Source organism: Lipophrys pholis (assembly GCF_963383615.2).
Source record: "Lipophrys pholis genome assembly, chromosome: 10".
NCBI classification, from domain to species: domain Eukaryota; kingdom Metazoa; phylum Chordata; class Actinopteri; order Blenniiformes; family Blenniidae; genus Lipophrys; species Lipophrys pholis.
Window position 1 is genome coordinate 93598 of NC_137640.1, and position 15972 is coordinate 109569.

At 46.2% G+C, this 15972-nt stretch overlaps 2 protein-coding genes across 6 annotated transcripts; one reads left to right on the forward strand and one right to left on the reverse strand.

Annotated features, from left to right (window-relative positions):
- Positions 1–515: 515 nt before the first annotated feature.
- Positions 516–4331, reverse strand: mrpl55 (mitochondrial ribosomal protein L55). The gene is made up of 3 exons (XM_080473546.1): positions 3965–4331; positions 2377–2536; positions 516–834 (listed from the first exon to the last, which is right to left on the reverse strand). Exons 1-3 carry the CDS (start codon positions 4015–4017, stop codon positions 682–684), a joined length of 366 nt encoding a protein of 121 aa, XP_080329672.1. The 5' UTR covers positions 4018–4331; the 3' UTR covers positions 516–681.
- ctns (cystinosin, lysosomal cystine transporter) lies at positions 3626–15248 on the forward strand. 5 transcript variants are annotated; one of them, XM_080473541.1, is made up of 12 exons: positions 3626–3644; positions 4306–4392; positions 7068–7157; positions 7228–7312; positions 7424–7514; positions 7773–7876; positions 12977–13114; positions 13190–13289; positions 13934–14053; positions 14122–14292; positions 14585–14702; positions 15025–15248. In XM_080473541.1, exons 3-12 carry the CDS (start codon positions 7070–7072, stop codon positions 15171–15173), a joined length of 1164 nt encoding a protein of 387 aa, XP_080329667.1. In that variant the 5' UTR covers positions 3626–3644; positions 4306–4392; positions 7068–7069; the 3' UTR covers positions 15174–15248. The 5 variants fall into 5 exon arrangements, with proteins under 5 accessions (XP_080329667.1, XP_080329668.1, XP_080329670.1 ...); XM_080473542.1 differs by lacking the exon at positions 3626–3644 and adding an exon at positions 6556–6782 and having other exon boundaries at positions 4332–4392; XM_080473544.1 differs by lacking the exon at positions 3626–3644 and adding an exon at positions 4978–5080 and having other exon boundaries at positions 4336–4392.
- The last annotated feature ends 724 nt before the right edge of the window (positions 15249–15972 follow it).

Consider the following 15972-nt stretch of genomic DNA (forward strand, 5'->3'; position numbering starts at 1 on the left):
TTACTGGAGACTGTGTGGAGGAACTTACTGGAGACTGTGTGGAGGAACTCACTGAGACTCAGTGGAGGAACTCACTGGAGACTGTGTGGAGGAACTCACTGGAGACTCAGTGGAGGAACTTACTGGAGACTGTGTGGAGGAACTTACTGGAGACTGTGTGGAGGAACTTACTGGAGACTGTGTGGAGGAACTTACTGGAGACTGTGTGGAGGAACTTACTGAGACTCAGTGGAGGAACTCACTGGAGACTGTGTGGAGGAACTCACTGGAGACTGTGTGGAGGAACTCAGTGAGACTCAGTGGAGGAACTTACTGGAGACTCAGTGGAGGAACTCACTGGAGACTGTGTGGAGGACCTCACTGAGACTCAGTGGAGGAACTCACTGAGACTCAGTGGAGGAACTTACTGAGACTCAGTGGAGGAACTCACTGGAGACTGTGTGGAGGAACTCACTGAGACTCAGTGGAGGAACTTACTGAGACTCAGTGGAGGAACTCACTGGAGACTCTGGAACCAGCTTTAGTTTTTTATTCTGGTCACTGTGGATCAGCTCTGTGATTGAAAAGAGAAACTCAGAGTGCTGCTGCAGCATTTGGCACTGTGAGCTTCATAAAGGAGTTAAGTGTTTTCTAGGTTTTTATTCTCATTAAACTGTTTCACTGAAACGGGTTGTCAGCAGCTCATTTCTTCCTCCACATGTGGCGGTAGTTGTCTGCCTGGAAGTCGTCCTCGTAGCCACTGGCCGTCTCTGTCCTCGTCTTCATCACATCCCTCTTCTTCTTCTGACGGGCGCGACGCTCTTCGTCCGACAGCGATGACGGGTCCACTGGAATCTGTTGTAAAGACAGACGGTCAGCGGGACATGTTAGCTGGACCTGTTAGAAGGACATGTTAGCTGGACCTGTTAGCTGGACATGTTAGCTGGACCTGTTAGAAGGACATGTTAGCTGGACCTGTTAGCTGGACATGTTAGCTGGACCTGTTAGAAGGACCTGTTAGAAGGACATGTTAGCTGGACATGTTAGCTGGACCTGTTAGAAGGACCTATTAGAAGGACATGTTAGAAGGACATGTTAGCTGGACATGTTAGCTAGACCTGTTAGAAGGACATGTTAGCTGGACCTGTTAGGAGGACATGTTAGAAGGACATGTTAGAAGGACATGTTAGCTGGACCTGTTAGAAGGACATGTTAGAAGGACATGTTAGCTGGACATGTTAGCTGGACATGTTAGCTGGACCTGTTAGAAGGACATGTTAGCTGGACGTGTTAGAAGGACATGTTAGCAGGACATGTTAGCTGGACCTGTTAGAAGGACATGTTAGAAGGACATGTTAGCTGGACCTGTTAGCTGGACCTGTTAGAAGGACATGTTAGCTGGACCTGTTAGAAGGACATGTTAGAAGGACATGTTAGCTGGACATGTTAGAAGGACATGTTAGAAGGACATGTTAGCTGGACCTGTTAGGACATGTTAGAAGGACACGTTAGCTGGACATGTTAGAAAGACATGTTAGCAGGACATGTTAGCAGGATACGTTAGCTGGACCTGTTAGAAGGACATGTTAGAAGGACCTGTTAGCTGGACCTGTTAGAAGGACCTGTTCGCTGGACATGTTAGAAGGACCTGTTCGCTGGACATGTTAGCTGGACCTGTTAGCAGGACCTGTTAGCGGGACCTGTTAGCGGGACCTGTTAGTGGGACCTGTTAGCTGGACATGTTAGCTGGACCTGTTAGCTGGACCTGTTAGCTGGACATGTTAGCTGGACATGTTAGAAGGACATATTAGCTGGACCTGTTAGCTGGATATATTAGAAGGACATGTTAGCTGGACATGTTAGAAGGACATGTTAGCGGGACCTGTTAGCGGGACCTGTTAGCGGGACCTGTTAGCGGGATTTATTAATGGGACCTGTTAGTTGGACATGTTAGAAGGACATGATAGCTGGACATGTTAGAAGGACATGTTAGCTGGACCTGTAGGCTAGACCTGTTAGCAGGACATGTTAGCAGGACATTTTAGTGGGACCTGTTAGCTGGACATGTTAGAAGGACATGTTAACTGGACCTGTAGGCTAGACCTGTTAGCAGGACATGTTAGTGGGACCTGTTCGTGGGACATGTCAGTGGGACCTATTTGCGGGACATGTCAGTGGGACCTATTTGCGGGACATGTTAGTGGGATTTATTAATGGGACCTGTTAGTGGGACCTGTTAGTGGGGCCTATTTGTGGGACATGTCAGTGGGACCTATTTGCGGGACATGTTAGTGGGATTTATTAATGGGACCTGTTAGTGGGACCTGTTAGCGGGACATGTCAGTGGGACCTATTTGCGGGACATGTCAGTGGGACCTGTCACCTTCCAGGACTCACCGTGAGGATGCTCCGGGGCTCCGGGTGCCGGAGGCGGACCGTAGAACCGTCTGGGTGAACCAGAACGGTTGGGTACAGACGCTCGTAGCGAGGACGTCCACAGCGAGCGACAGACGAACGGTTGGAGTTCGTCCTCACAGGAATCCGGGTGCAGAGATGGCTGCAAGGACAACACATACAAACACACACCACCTGATCCAATCTGATTCTGATGGGATCAGTACCCAGGACCCAATGGCCCACCTGGTAGGAACCTCACCTAGTGGGAACCTCAGCAAGTAGGAACCTCACCTAGTGGGAACCTCACTTAGTGGGAACCTCACCTAGTGGGAACCTCAGGAAGTAGGAACCTCACTTAGTGGGAACCTCGCCTAGTGGGAACCTCAGGAAGTAGGAACCTCACTTAGTGGGAACCTCACCTAGTGGGAACCTCACCTAGTGGGAACCTCACTTAGTGGGAACCTCACCTAGTGGGAACCTCAGGAAGTAGGAACCTCACTTAGTGGGAACCTCGCTGGGTAGGAGGAATCTCACCTAGTGGGAACCTCACCTAGTGGGAACCTCAGTAAGTAGGAACCTCACCTAGTGGGAACCTCACTGGGTAGAAACCTCACCTGGTAGGAACCTCGCTGGGTAGGAGGAATCTCACCTTGTGGGAACCTCACTGGTTAGGAACCTCGCTGGATAGGAGGAACCTCACTGGGTAGGAGGAACCTCACCTAGTGGGAACCTCACTGGGTAGGAACCTAGCTGGGTAGGAGGAATCTCACCTAGTGGGAACCTCACTGGGTAGGAACCTCGCTGGGTAGGAGGAATCTCACCTAGTGGGAACCTCACTGGGTAGGAACCTAGCTGGGTAGGAGGAACCTCACCTAGTGGGAACCTCACTGGGTAGGAACCTCGCTGGGTAGGAGGAATCTCACCTAGTGGGAACCTCACTGGGTAGGAACCTAGCTGGGTAGGAGGAACCTCACCTAGTGGGAACCTCACTGGGTAGAAATCTCACCTGGTAGGAACCTCGCTGGGTAGTAGGAATCTCACCTAGTGGGAACCTCACTGGGTAGTAACCTCACCTAGTGGGAACCTCACCGGGTAGGAACCTCACCGGGTAGGAACCTCACCTAGTGGGAACCTCAGCAAGTAGGACCCTCAGTGGGTAAGAACCTCACATTGTGGGAACCTCACCCGGTAGTAACCTCACCTGGTCGGAACCTCACGTGGTAGGAACCTCACCTAGTGGGAACCTCACTGGGTAGGAACCTCACCTGGTAGGAACCACACTGCGCATCACTGTTAGTTTTATATAGTAACTACAGAGTAACTAGTTAGTACATAGTTACTAGACAGCAGAGAGTAATTAGTGATAATTCAGTAGCTGAACTAGTCAGTAGTCACGAGTTAGTATATAGCAACGAGTTAGTAAATAATAACATAGCGTAACTTGACAGAGTAATTAGTTAATGTATAGTAACTAGACAAAGAGCAGCTTGTCACTGGTTATTCAGTTGATAAACTCGTCAGTTGTTAATATACTAGTCAGAACCCTACTGCTCCGACTGGTTTTAAAGCCGGTTTTTCGGAACCTCACCTGGATAATTGGAACGAACGAACGCACACCGCCATTAAAGACATGTTAACCATCAAATTCAAACGCAATTCAAATCGAAAAAAGGACAAAGTAACGTTAAAAAAGGGAAAATGTTTCACGTTACTCCACAAGGTCGCTGAGTCCACCGGGTAGAAACGCAAGCACGACTTCAAAGGTTCCGCTCCTTTAACCTCTTTAATGGAGGTACATCAGGACTAAACGTAAACTTTAAATATGAGACGTTAAATATTTATATCTTGAAGGAGTTAAAAATGCCTTTTCTTCTATAGTTTTGTTTTCTTCCCGCTTTAACGAGCGGAACGTTTCTGCTTCCCGTTCAGTATTTTAAACCGGAAGTCACCAGGGCAGACGAAGAAGAAACCGCGGAAGTAAACATGCAGCCGGAGCACTGAGTTTTGAAGAAAAAGGTAAAAAAAAAAAAAGAAGCTTTAATAGAACGTTTTTTATGGATAATTACGGATCATAATCTCACGCTTTGACCGCAAATTAGTTTCTGGGCAATAGCCTAACTCGTGACTTTGACGTCTGTGCAGATTTAAACACAATCGCAAATAAACAGTAATTCGTTTTTAAAGCAATTTATGTCTTTAAAATTTCTAACGTTCTTCTCAAAGTGTGTTTTCGATTTGTGGGGGAGAGAATTCTCAAAGTAAGACTCCAAAATTATTAAAGTTTGGAACACCAGCGCTCACGTGATTTTTTTCCTTAAACTTCCGGTCTGCGCTTTTTGTGCAAATTGTTTGCGTTACAAAGGTTCAATTAGTTCTTATTCCAGTTAAACTCATTAATGTTAGTGTAATCATTATTCAATTTAACAGTTTAACAGAACATTGAACAAATAAGTAAAACTTAGGTCATTACAGCATTGTGTCTCTGTGCTCTTTGGATAACTGAAATTAATCTAAGGCCACGTTTACACTACATGGGTTTTTACAAAACCTGATATTTTCCCACTCTACCTTTCAAAAAAATTATCTTAATTTTCATGGCAGCCAAACCTGTACGGGGCAGTGTTTGTAGAAGCATGAAGGACGTACCTACGGAGTTTATCCAGATCTCCACTGTGGCTGGAGTTTTCAGGACTCATTGTTTGTGGTGAGTTGTAGCTGGTTTATGTGTAAATGTGCGGCCCAAACGCAGAGAAATATCACTGTTTTTTCAAATACACAGGTACATGTAAACGTGGCCTGATCTAATCCTAATCTCAGACACCTGTGGGCATTAGTTTGCCAGTTGAACCCAATTAAAGGAAAAACTACTAAATAAGGACGTTCCACATTATTAAAGGAGACATATCATGCTTTTAAATCCTTCCTTTTTACATATAAATCATACAGTTGTGGTCTATATAAAGCGGAACTGCAATGCTTGGGTCTGAATTCCTCATTATTAGAGCTCCACAGGCCCCTTTTCTACCCCTTTTCTGATGTGCTTCTGAGAGCAACTGGTTTTGGGGCGGTCTCTTCATACCCCGCCTCCTCTCCAGGTTGCAGAGGTGACACTCGGTTCAACTCCACCCTGTTCGGCCATCTTTGTAGTTTGATAGAACAGATACAATTATCTAGCGGCGCAGAAACTTTATATTCACACATTATTTACAAAATGTCAACAAGGGAAGATTTGTCCATCCAGCCATACATGTTGGAGCCAGAGTCGGACCCGGCGGAGCCAGATGAAAATGACCATGATGCACCTGAAGAACAACGTCTTCATATGGATGTAACGCAATGGTGTGTTACTATATTTACACTAACTTCTCCATCCATGCCCACTACTACAATACTGCCTGTATTACAACGACTATTTAACACAGAAGTTACATTATAATCTAAAACGAGCACACAGCGCTAACATATGAAGACGGTGCAACTGCTAATGCTAACAAAACAATGACAGGGACGTCTTATCATCACACTTTTTAGCGTTATATACAGCTTACCGAAGTGCTCTGTTCGTCGTCTCCATAGATAGAAGGAACTGACCGCTCAATCAGACCAAGTCTTTCGGCAAATCCTTCTTTATACTGGCGGAGGTTGCTGAAGCAGTCGTCCTTAAAGTGATTCGCGCACACAAAAATGACCTTACCCACAGATGTGGGTACATTTCTGTGAAAAATAAAACTCAACCAGGCACTTGGAAAAGGTTCTGATGCTGGGAGACGGTGTAACGAAGCTTGTGGGTTACTACATCCAACAACCGAACATTTCCACTTATCCTCTCGTAACTTCGGTTGGACTACAAAATCGCAGCGAGAAACAAAAATGGCGGATTGCTCGAAATGTCGATGTCCTAATTTGGCAGTTCCGCTGAGAATACTGTGACGTCATTGTTCAAAAAACGTAATAGAGAATAGAAAAATCGAAACCGATCGCAAAATATGACCAAAACAGAATATAAAGATATCAACGGAGCACCTGAAGAGACTACTTTGAACTTTTCTGTACTTCTAAACACTCTAAATATACAACAACATGCATTTAAGGGCTAAAAAAGTGGATTTAGCATGATATGTCCCCTTTAAGCAGACCACTATGTTCAAGCAATGTGGGAAATAAAAGTATCAGCATCAGTTCTGCAGAAACCATCGAGGTGTGGGCCCCTCCAGAGTCCAGAGCCTTCAGTTCTGCAGAAACCATCGAGGTGTGGGCCCCTCCAGAGTCCAGAGTCCAGATTCTTCAGTTCTGCAGAAACCATCTCCTGGCCACGACCAATGCTCACAAGCAGAAACGGCTGCAGCGGGCCCAGAAATATATGAAGACCCATTTTAAGTTTTTATAATTGAAAGAAATATTGAGAGGTTTGTTCAGTAACATTGGAGTTATACTGACTTAAATTATGCTGACAGTCATTTGCTTCGACTTTTTATTTCAAGAAAATTATCATTTGTATAATAATTTGGAAGGCAGTGTAAATATTTAACTTTTTTTCTCCAATTGACTTTTCTCCACCTTAAAAATGTACTTTTGAATGTTCTTTTTAATTATTTGATTAATTAACTCTCCTCACAAATAATCCCCCCACACTAAATATGGCCCTTTTTCCACAGTAGATACTGAGTTAGTGGTTTAATGTGTTTGAGCAGGAATGTCAGTGACTGGACGGTGGACCGGCGAGCCGCCGCCGCTGCTGCTGGCGGTCATGGTGGTGCTGGCGGCGCTCTGCAGCTTCACCGGTAACTTCTTATTGAAGCGTTTAGCTAGCAGAGCGGTGAAGCCAGTTTTAATCTCCGTCAATGTTTCCAGCGGGACAGTCGGACATGTCTCTGTTTGCGCCACAAGTCATCGAGCTGGAGGAAAACTCTCAGGCTGGAGTGGCGCTCCGATCCAGGTAATCAGAGTAAAACTACTTTCTCATCTTGAAAGACTTCTTGACTGATGGTTTGGGTTCTGGTTGTGATTCCGTTGTACTTCTGATCCTGGTCCTGGTCCGGGTTCTCAGCTCGTCCCTGAAGGAGCCGGCGGAGGTCTACGTGAATGTGACATTCCACTCCAGGAAGAACTGGTCCTCCATCATCGACCTCCCGGAGCAGGTGACAACCAAGCTGCACTTTTACTTTGAAGTTAGAAATTGAAAAAAACCAAGAAGGTCAAATATTCACAGAAAAAGTGACATTGCTTTCAATTAAAGTCCCGATTGTACTATAGAAAATAATAAGAAACCACAAAACAGGCAAAAGAAATAAGAGTCTAATTGTTTATTTGGAAAAGGCCAAGTTTAAAGAAAGAAAGTTGTAAATATCAAGAAAAGTTCAAAGAAAAATGTCAGAAGTTTGTTTTTCCTCCTTCAGGTGTTTTTTCCGGAGAATCGGACGTTGGTGGTTTTCAACGTGTCGGCACGTGGAGTCGGTCAGGTGACGGCATTCCTGCAGAGTAACGACAGCCACCTACACAGGTCAGAGGTCAACCTGGGATAACAGGTCAGACAGTACTACTGTGTAGACGCCAGTGAGAATGTAAGATTCAAAGCTTTTGTGGCAAAGCGAGTTTCGCTCACCAGAGACAATACCGAGCCAAGTCAATGGATGTACGTCAACTCGCTGCTCAACCCGGCTGACCAGCATCAACAGGAATAAGAGCAGACAAGTTCACAGAGTGTCAAAACAGGATTGGTGGCCCGCAGTTCTGACAAAAGATAAGTCATTGGCCAGCATCACCAAACATGAAAGACATACAGAGAGATGATGCAGAAATCAAAGCAGCAGCAAGTGTGAATGTTCCAGATGTGCATGAGATCTGCTGAACAAGTTCATGGGTCATTATTCAGACTGGTACAGACTCAGAAGGCCGTGTCCTGGGTTACCAGTTGCTTCTCAAGCTGAGCGTCACAAGACTCTTCTCTTACAAGCAACTGCTAAACTCAGTCTTGAAAAGGAAACTGAGGTGGTTGAAGGACAAATGAAGAAATTCAAATCAACTCTCAAAGGTTTTCCTCACTGCTAAGGATGTTGCAGATGGAGAAATTGAGATCATCAAACTTTGTCAAAGGCAGAGCTTTGGTGATGAGCTGGCAACTCTTCAGAAAGGTGACCAGCCTACACCAAGTAGTCACGTCGTGAAACTTGATCCTATTTTGGAGAATGGGGTACTAAGAGTAGGAGGAAGGTGCCAGCAGATGTTAAACATCCAGTCATCCTTCCAACAGATCATCACGTTTCTACATTGATCCTCAGACCTTTTCACAAAGAAACAGGACCCAGTGGAGAAATGACGTGCTCTCAAAAGTGAGAGAAAGATTTTGGATTCCACAAGCTGACTGCAGTAAGAAAAGTAGTGTCAAAATGTGTAACCTGGAGAAAAACCTCAACAAAACCTGGTGAATGAAGATCTGCCTCCAGATGGACGGACAGCTGACATGCCTCCATTCACAAATGTAGGTGTAGACTGTTCTGGGCCTTTTGAGGTGAAACGTGGGCGGAGTAAAGTCAAAGATCTGGTGTTTTGTTCCCATGTCCCACTGTTGGAGACATTCACAGTGAAGTTGTCCACTCACTTGACACAGATTCATGCATTAACACATTCAGGAGGTTTATCGCTGGGAGAGGTCAAGTATCTGTAACGAGGTCAGATGATGCTACTAACCTGGTTGGAGCAGAAAAGTTGGAATCAGTCAGAAATCTCAGAGACACTCATGCAGAACGGCATCACATGGATATTCAACCCTCCAGCTGGTCCACATCTTGGTGGAGTCTGGGAGAGACGGATTCGGTGTGTGAGGAGAATTCTTACCCAGATTTTGAACCAGCAACCCCTTGATGACGACGAGCGTCTCCACACATTATTGTAAACGGCCGACCGATAAAGATCTCTTGTGATCCCAGTGACTTAGAAGCACTCACACCTAAACATGTGCTTCTTCTGAAGAGACCCCCACTGCGTCCCCAGGAGGGCTCCAAAGAGAAGGTTGATATGCAAGAAGGTGGAAACAGGTGAATACCTGACAGACATTTTTTAGAAACGTTGGATGAAGGAAGATTTGCCACGTTTAGAAGAAAGACCAAAGTGGTTGGTTCCCAGAAGAACTGTGGAGCCAGGAGATGTTCTCCTCATTGTTGATGCGACCGCACCAAGAGGTTCATGGTCGATGTGCAAAAATGAAAAGAGAATTTCTACTGCAAATGTTCCGTCAGATGTGTGTTTATTAAAACAAAGACTAAGTTTTTTAAAGGTGGATTTGAAACATGTAGTTAAAGTTGACAGATAACTGCTCGTTGTGTTAACACAAGAAAGTCATATCATTTCTGTTGTGACGTTAAATGTTGCTTTATTATGTTAATATTAGGGATGCACCGATACCGATACCGATATCGGATATCGGTTCGATACGAGTACTCGTACTTCTACTCATAAAACTGCCACAGATACCACGACACCTGATACCGCTTTATGGCAGTGTGCGGTTTACGGCTCTAAGGTGCAAGGCAGGGGCGGCCAATGAGGACATCACCTCACCTCACCTCACCTCAAGCAATGAGGAGCGCACATCACATCACCTCACCTCACCTCACCTCAAGCAATGAGGAGCGCACATCACCTCACCTCACCTCACCTCACCTCACCTCACCTCACCTCAAGCAATGAGGAGCGCACATCACATCACCTCAAGCAATGAGGACATCACATCTCATCACCTCACCTCACCTCACCTCAAGCAATGAGGAGCTCACATCACCTCACCTCACCTCACCTCAAGCAATGAGGAGCGCACATCACCTCACCTCACCTCACCTCACCTCAAGCAATGAGGAGCTCACATCACATCACCTCAAGCAATGAGGACATCACATCACATCTCATCACATCACATCACATCAAGCAATGAGGACATCACATCTCATCACATCACATCACATCAAGCAATGAGGACATCACATCTCATCACATCACATCACATCAAGCAATGAGGACATCACATCTCATCACATCACATCACCTCAAGCAATGAGGACATCACATCACATCACATCACATCACATCAAGCAATGAGGACATCACATCTCATCACATCACATCACATCAAGCAATGAGGACATCACATCTCATCACATCTCATCACATCACATCACATCAAGCAATGAGGACATCACATCTCATCACATCACATCACATCAAGCAATGAGGAGCTCACATCGCCTCGCCTCGCCTCACCTCAAGCAATGAGGACATCACATCTCATCACATCACATCACATCAAGCAATGAGGAGTTCACATTTCTATTTTGTCGTCCGTCTTTTTGGAAAATTGACCGTCAAAATGTCGGTTTGAGGCTCCTGCTGCAGCAGTGGACTGAAATGGAGCTGCTACTACTGAAACTGGCTTCAGCAGGCTGTGTTTGGTCTGTTCTACTGAGAACACACACACACACACACACACACACACACACACACACACACACACCCCTGGCAGCCCGCCACTCCTAAATAAATGTAGAGGAAACTGCAGTTTCTGACAAAGTTTAATTGAAGGACTTTTGTTAAAAGTTAGTTCTCAGTTTATCACAAAGCGTTAACCCTTCCTGCTCCGGGCTCCAGACCGTGGTCAGAAGACTCAGGGGAGACCAGCTTCTACTACAGCCGAAGCTGCAGCTTCAGGGTGAACTCCGTCACCTCACAGCCGGAGGAAAGCAGGACCTGGAACTCACTTTCTCAGATCAACACTTGTATATATTGGCCTCTTACTTTTATGTACTGCACCTTGCTAGATCCACGCAGCATATGCAAGCTCGCTCCCTCATGCACAGTGGTCAAGCGCAGTGCGTCTCTTAAAGGGGCCACGCACACGCACGCACGCACACATACACACACGCACGCACACATACACACACGCACACATACACACACGCACGCACACACGCACACATACACACACGCACGCACGCACACATACACACACGCACGCACGCACACATACACACACGCACACATACACACATGCACGCACACATACACGCACGCACACATACACGCACGCACACATACACACACGCACACATACACGCACGCACGCACGCACACATACACGCACACACACATGCACGCACGCACACATACACACGCACGCACACATACACACACGCACGCACGCACACATACACGCACACACACATGCACGCACGCACACATACACACACGCACGCACACATACACACACACACACACATACGCACGCACACGCACGCACGCACACATACACACACGCACGCACACATACACACACGCACGCACACATACACACACATACACGCACGCACACATACGCACACATACACGCACACACACACACATACACGCACGCACACATACACGCACACACACACACTGATGACAAAAGTTTTATTGAAATGTGTTTTTACACTATGTGGCAGTGCCATAAAAAAAAAAGTTGAATGTCATATAACATCCGTGGAAAAAAATAAATGTGTGTATTGACCCAAGTATATATAGTAATATAGTATATGTAATAGTTATGCTTTAGCAGCAACAATTAGGGGCTGGAATGTAAGCACCATTTTCCTCTAATAGCTGGGCCTGTAATGGGGGAATTTTACTGTTTGATAAAAGGAAGCAAAGAATATTTCAATGAGATGAGAGTAATACTGTTGAACAGTTACTGTGTTATTCTAGTATCTTATTTTGAAGTTTTGTTGTAGTCCTTGAGACTTCTGTAGTCATGCGATTTACACAGGAAGTGAAGTGTTTTATTCTGAAATGCTGAAAACATAATAGACGAGTGAAGGCGACGGAGCAACACAGTTGTTTTACCGTGTCCGTGTCCATGCGTATACGTATGGAACTCAACGCGTAAAACCTTGCTATGTCCTTACTCACGAGTGGTTATGAAGTAAGTCAGTTTAGAAAGTTAAGTTTTAGAAAGAACTCTAAAGATACAGACGGACAGACCACTCAGTACAGGGTGTCCGCTCTTATCCGGTACTGTCTATATATATATATATATCTGTTGTTGGACCTGTTGTAGATCCTGTTGTTGTTATGTGTTGTTGCTTCCTGTTGTTGGACCTGTTGTAGCTATGTGTTGTTGCTTCCTGTTGTTGGACCTGTTGTAGCTATGTGTTGTTGCTTCCTGTTGTTGCTATGTGTTGTTGCTTCCTGTTGTTGGACCTGTTGTAGCTATGTGTTGTTGCTTCCTGTTGTTGCTATGTGTTGTTGCTTCCTGTTGTAGCTATGTGTTGTTGCTTCCTGTTGTTGGACCTGTTGTAGATCCTGTTGTTGCTATGTGTTGTTGCTTCCTGTTGTTGGACCTGTTGTAGCTATGTGTTGTTGCTTCCTGTTGTAGCTATGTGTTGTTGCTTCCTGTTGTTGGACCTGTTGTAGATCCTGTTGTTGCTATGTGTTGTTGCTTCCTGTTGTTGGACCTGTTGTAGCTATGTGTTGTTGCTTCCTGTTGTAGCTATGTGTTGTTGCTTCCTGTTGTTGCTATGTGTTGTTGCTTCCTGTTGTTGGACCTGACGCTCTATTTGTTGCTACCTGTTCCTAGTTCCCGGGTGAGGATCCGCTTCCTGGTGGTCCGCAGTAACCTGCTGTTGGTGCTCAGTGAGGTGATTGGATGGATCTACTTCCTGGCCTGGTCCGTGTCTTTTTATCCACAGGTGTGGACCAACTGGACCCGGAAGAGGTAGCGAGCTCCTTCTGGGAAACTGGGGAATTAAAAAAGAAAAAACAAGCAGCTGATTTTGATTACCATCCACAGCGTCATCGGCCTAAACTTTGACTTCCTGGCTCTCAACCTGACCGGGTTCCTGGCCTACAGTATCTTCAATGTGGGCCTGTTCTGGGTCCCCAGGATCCAGGTAGAACCTTGTCTGTTAGCTTAGCATTGTAACTGTTCTGGGTCCCCAGGATCCAGGTAGAACCTTGTCTGTTAGCTTAGCATTGTAACTGTTCTGGGCCCCCAGGATCCAGGTAGAACCTTGTCTGTTAGCTTAGCATTGTAACTGTTCTGGGCCCCCAGGATCCAGGTAGAACCTTGTCTGTTAGCTTAGCATTGTAACTGTTCTGGGTCCCCAGGATCCAGGTAGAACCTTGTCTGTTAGCTTAGCATTGTAACTGTTCTGGGTCCCCAGGATCCAGGTAGAACCTTGTCTGTTAGCTTAGCATTGTAACTGTTCTGGGTCCCCAGGATCCAGGTAGAACCTTGTCTGTTAGCTTAGCATTGTAACTGTTCTGGGTCCCCAGGATCCAGGTAGAACCTTGTCTGTTAGCTTAGCATTGTAACTGTTCTGGGTCCCCAGGATCCAGGTAGAACCTTGTCTGTTAGCTTAGCATTGTAACTGTTCTGGGTCCCCAGGATCCAGGTAGAACCTTGTCTGTTAGCTTAGCATTGTAACTGTTCTGGGTCCCCAGGATCCAGGTAGAACCTTGTCTGTTAGCTTAGCATTGTAACTGTTCTGGGCCCCTGCTGTTTGTTAGCATGGCGTGCTAATTGTTTCCGCAGGAGGAGTTCCTGCAGAGGAACCCTAATGGGATCAATCCGGTTAGCGCTAACGACGTGTTCTTCAGCCTCCACGCGCTGCTGCTCTGTCTCATCTACGTTTTCCAGGCCGCAGCCTACGAGGTGGGTAGCTCACCGCTACGCTAACCACTAATGTTAGCTTCACCATTGATGTGTGACTTTCCTTCCAGAGGGGGGGTCAGAGGGTCTCGCGGACCGGCGGAATCCTGCTGCTGATTGGCTGGACGTTTGTGCTGGTCAGTCTGTCGCTGGCTGTCGCCGGGCGGATTAGCTGGTTGGATTACCTCTACTACTTCTCCTACATCAAACTCGCAGTCACACTCATCAAATACGTGCCGCAGGTAACGAGAAGCTGCTAGGCTAACGCTCAGGTTATGGCTCAGGCTAACCATGCTAATACCAATGTTAACGCTTAATAATAATAATAATAATAATAATAATTATGCATTTTACTTGTATTGCACTTTACATTAGTAAATCTCAAAGTGCTAAAAACAATAACAGCTAAAGCAACAATGGAAAACACTTCAAATATCAGCTGTGTGTGTGTGTGTGTGTGTGTGTGTGTGTGTGTGTGTGTGTGTGTGTGTGTGTGTGTGTGTGTGTGTGTGTGTGTGTGTGTGTGTGTGTCAGGCCGTCATGAACCACCGCAGACGGAGTACGGAGGGTTGGAGCATCGGGAACGTTCTTCTGGATTTCACAGGAGGAACGTTGAGCGTCGCACAGATGATCTTGCAGTCGTACAACAACGGTACACAACCAGTGAAATAATATCTAAAGAATAAAAATAATAAGTAAAACATCTAAAAATTTGAATAAAGACTAATGAAAACAAAATAAAAACTATTATTTCAATGTACAAATATTGATTAAAAAATGTCATCTGATCAAATATTCCAATCTGACATTGTCCAGATGAGGGTTACCCTAACCCTAACCCTAACCCTGCTCGATGGTGCCAGGTTAGGGTTAGGGTTAGGGTAACCCTAACCCTAACCCTAACCCTAACCCTAACCCGGCACCATCGAGCAGGAATGTTTCTGAACGTCTCTATTTTTATTCTTTGTCCTCAGACGAGTGGCTGCTGGTCTTCGGAGACCCCACAAAGTTTGGACTCGGTCTTATCTCCATCCTGTTTGACGTTCTTTTCATGACTCAGCACTTTTGTCTGTATAGAGCCCCCCCACCGGGGTATGAGGCCGTGACCCCGTCTGAGGACTGACTGGACCACCAGACTAGACCACTTACTGAACCACCTTTCAAATCACAAACTGAATTGAATAAAAAGTTTACTTTGTTTTGCTTTACTTATTTATTTCTGTCAACCTGTTCTGGAACTGTAAGGACCTCTTCAGACCGGACAGGGTTCATCCCAATATTACTGGACCCAGACTGCTCGGCACCAACATACGTCATGGCCTCAGGATAACCCCCTCCAACAGGAGCAAGACCAGAACCACCAAGGACACTGGTGCTAACAGAGACTCAGGATCCACCGCTCCCCTCTCCGCTGTTCCTGTGGCCCAGATCAACCAGGGAACCAGAAGGACCTCTCTGCCCCAGTCCAGGACCCAGAAACCCCCCCTGCCTTACCCAACCACATGTGTATGAGAGCGCCCCCCCAGTGGTCTCCAGTAGCCAGCAGCATGGTCCAAAGCCTCTCAGTAAGAACCAACATCCAGTTCCTCTCTCAGCCCCAGTGGGAAACCAGTCTGAACCCAGTGTGAACCCAGTCTGAATTCAGTCTGAACCCAGTGGGAACCCAGTGTGAACCCAGTCTGAACCCAGTGGGAACCCAGTCTGAACCCAGTGGGAACCCAGTGTGAACCCGGTCTGAATTCAGTCTGAACCCAGTCTGAACCCAGTGGGAATCCAGTGTGAACCCAGTGGGAACCCAGTGGGAACCCAGTGTGAACCCAGTCTGAACCCAGTGGGAACCCAGTGGGAACCCAGTGGGAACCCAGTGGGAACCCAGTGGGAACCCAGTCTGAACCCAGTCTGAACCCAGTGGGAACCCAGTG

Coding starts and splice junctions, on each gene's coding strand:
- ctns (XM_080473541.1), top strand. CDS start 7,070: ATGTCAGTGACTGGACGGTGGACCGGCGAGCCGCCGCCGCTGCTGCTG. Junction 13,115..13,189: donor ACCAACTGGACCCGGAAGAG/GTAGCGAGCTCC, acceptor TACCATCCACAG/CGTCATCGGCCTAAACTTTG. Junction 14,703..15,024: donor CTTGCAGTCGTACAACAACG/GTACACAACCAG, acceptor CTTTGTCCTCAG/ACGAGTGGCTGCTGGTCTTC.
- mrpl55 (XM_080473546.1), bottom strand. CDS start 4,017: ATGGTTAACATGTCTTTAATGGCGGTGTGCGTTCGTTCGTTCCAATTA. Junction 2,537..3,964: donor CGTTCGTTCCAATTATCCAG/GTGAGGTTCCGA, acceptor TTGTCCTTGCAG/CCATCTCTGCACCCGGATTC. Junction 835..2,376: donor AGCCCCGGAGCATCCTCACG/GTGAGTCCTGGA, acceptor TCTTTACAACAG/ATTCCAGTGGACCCGTCATC.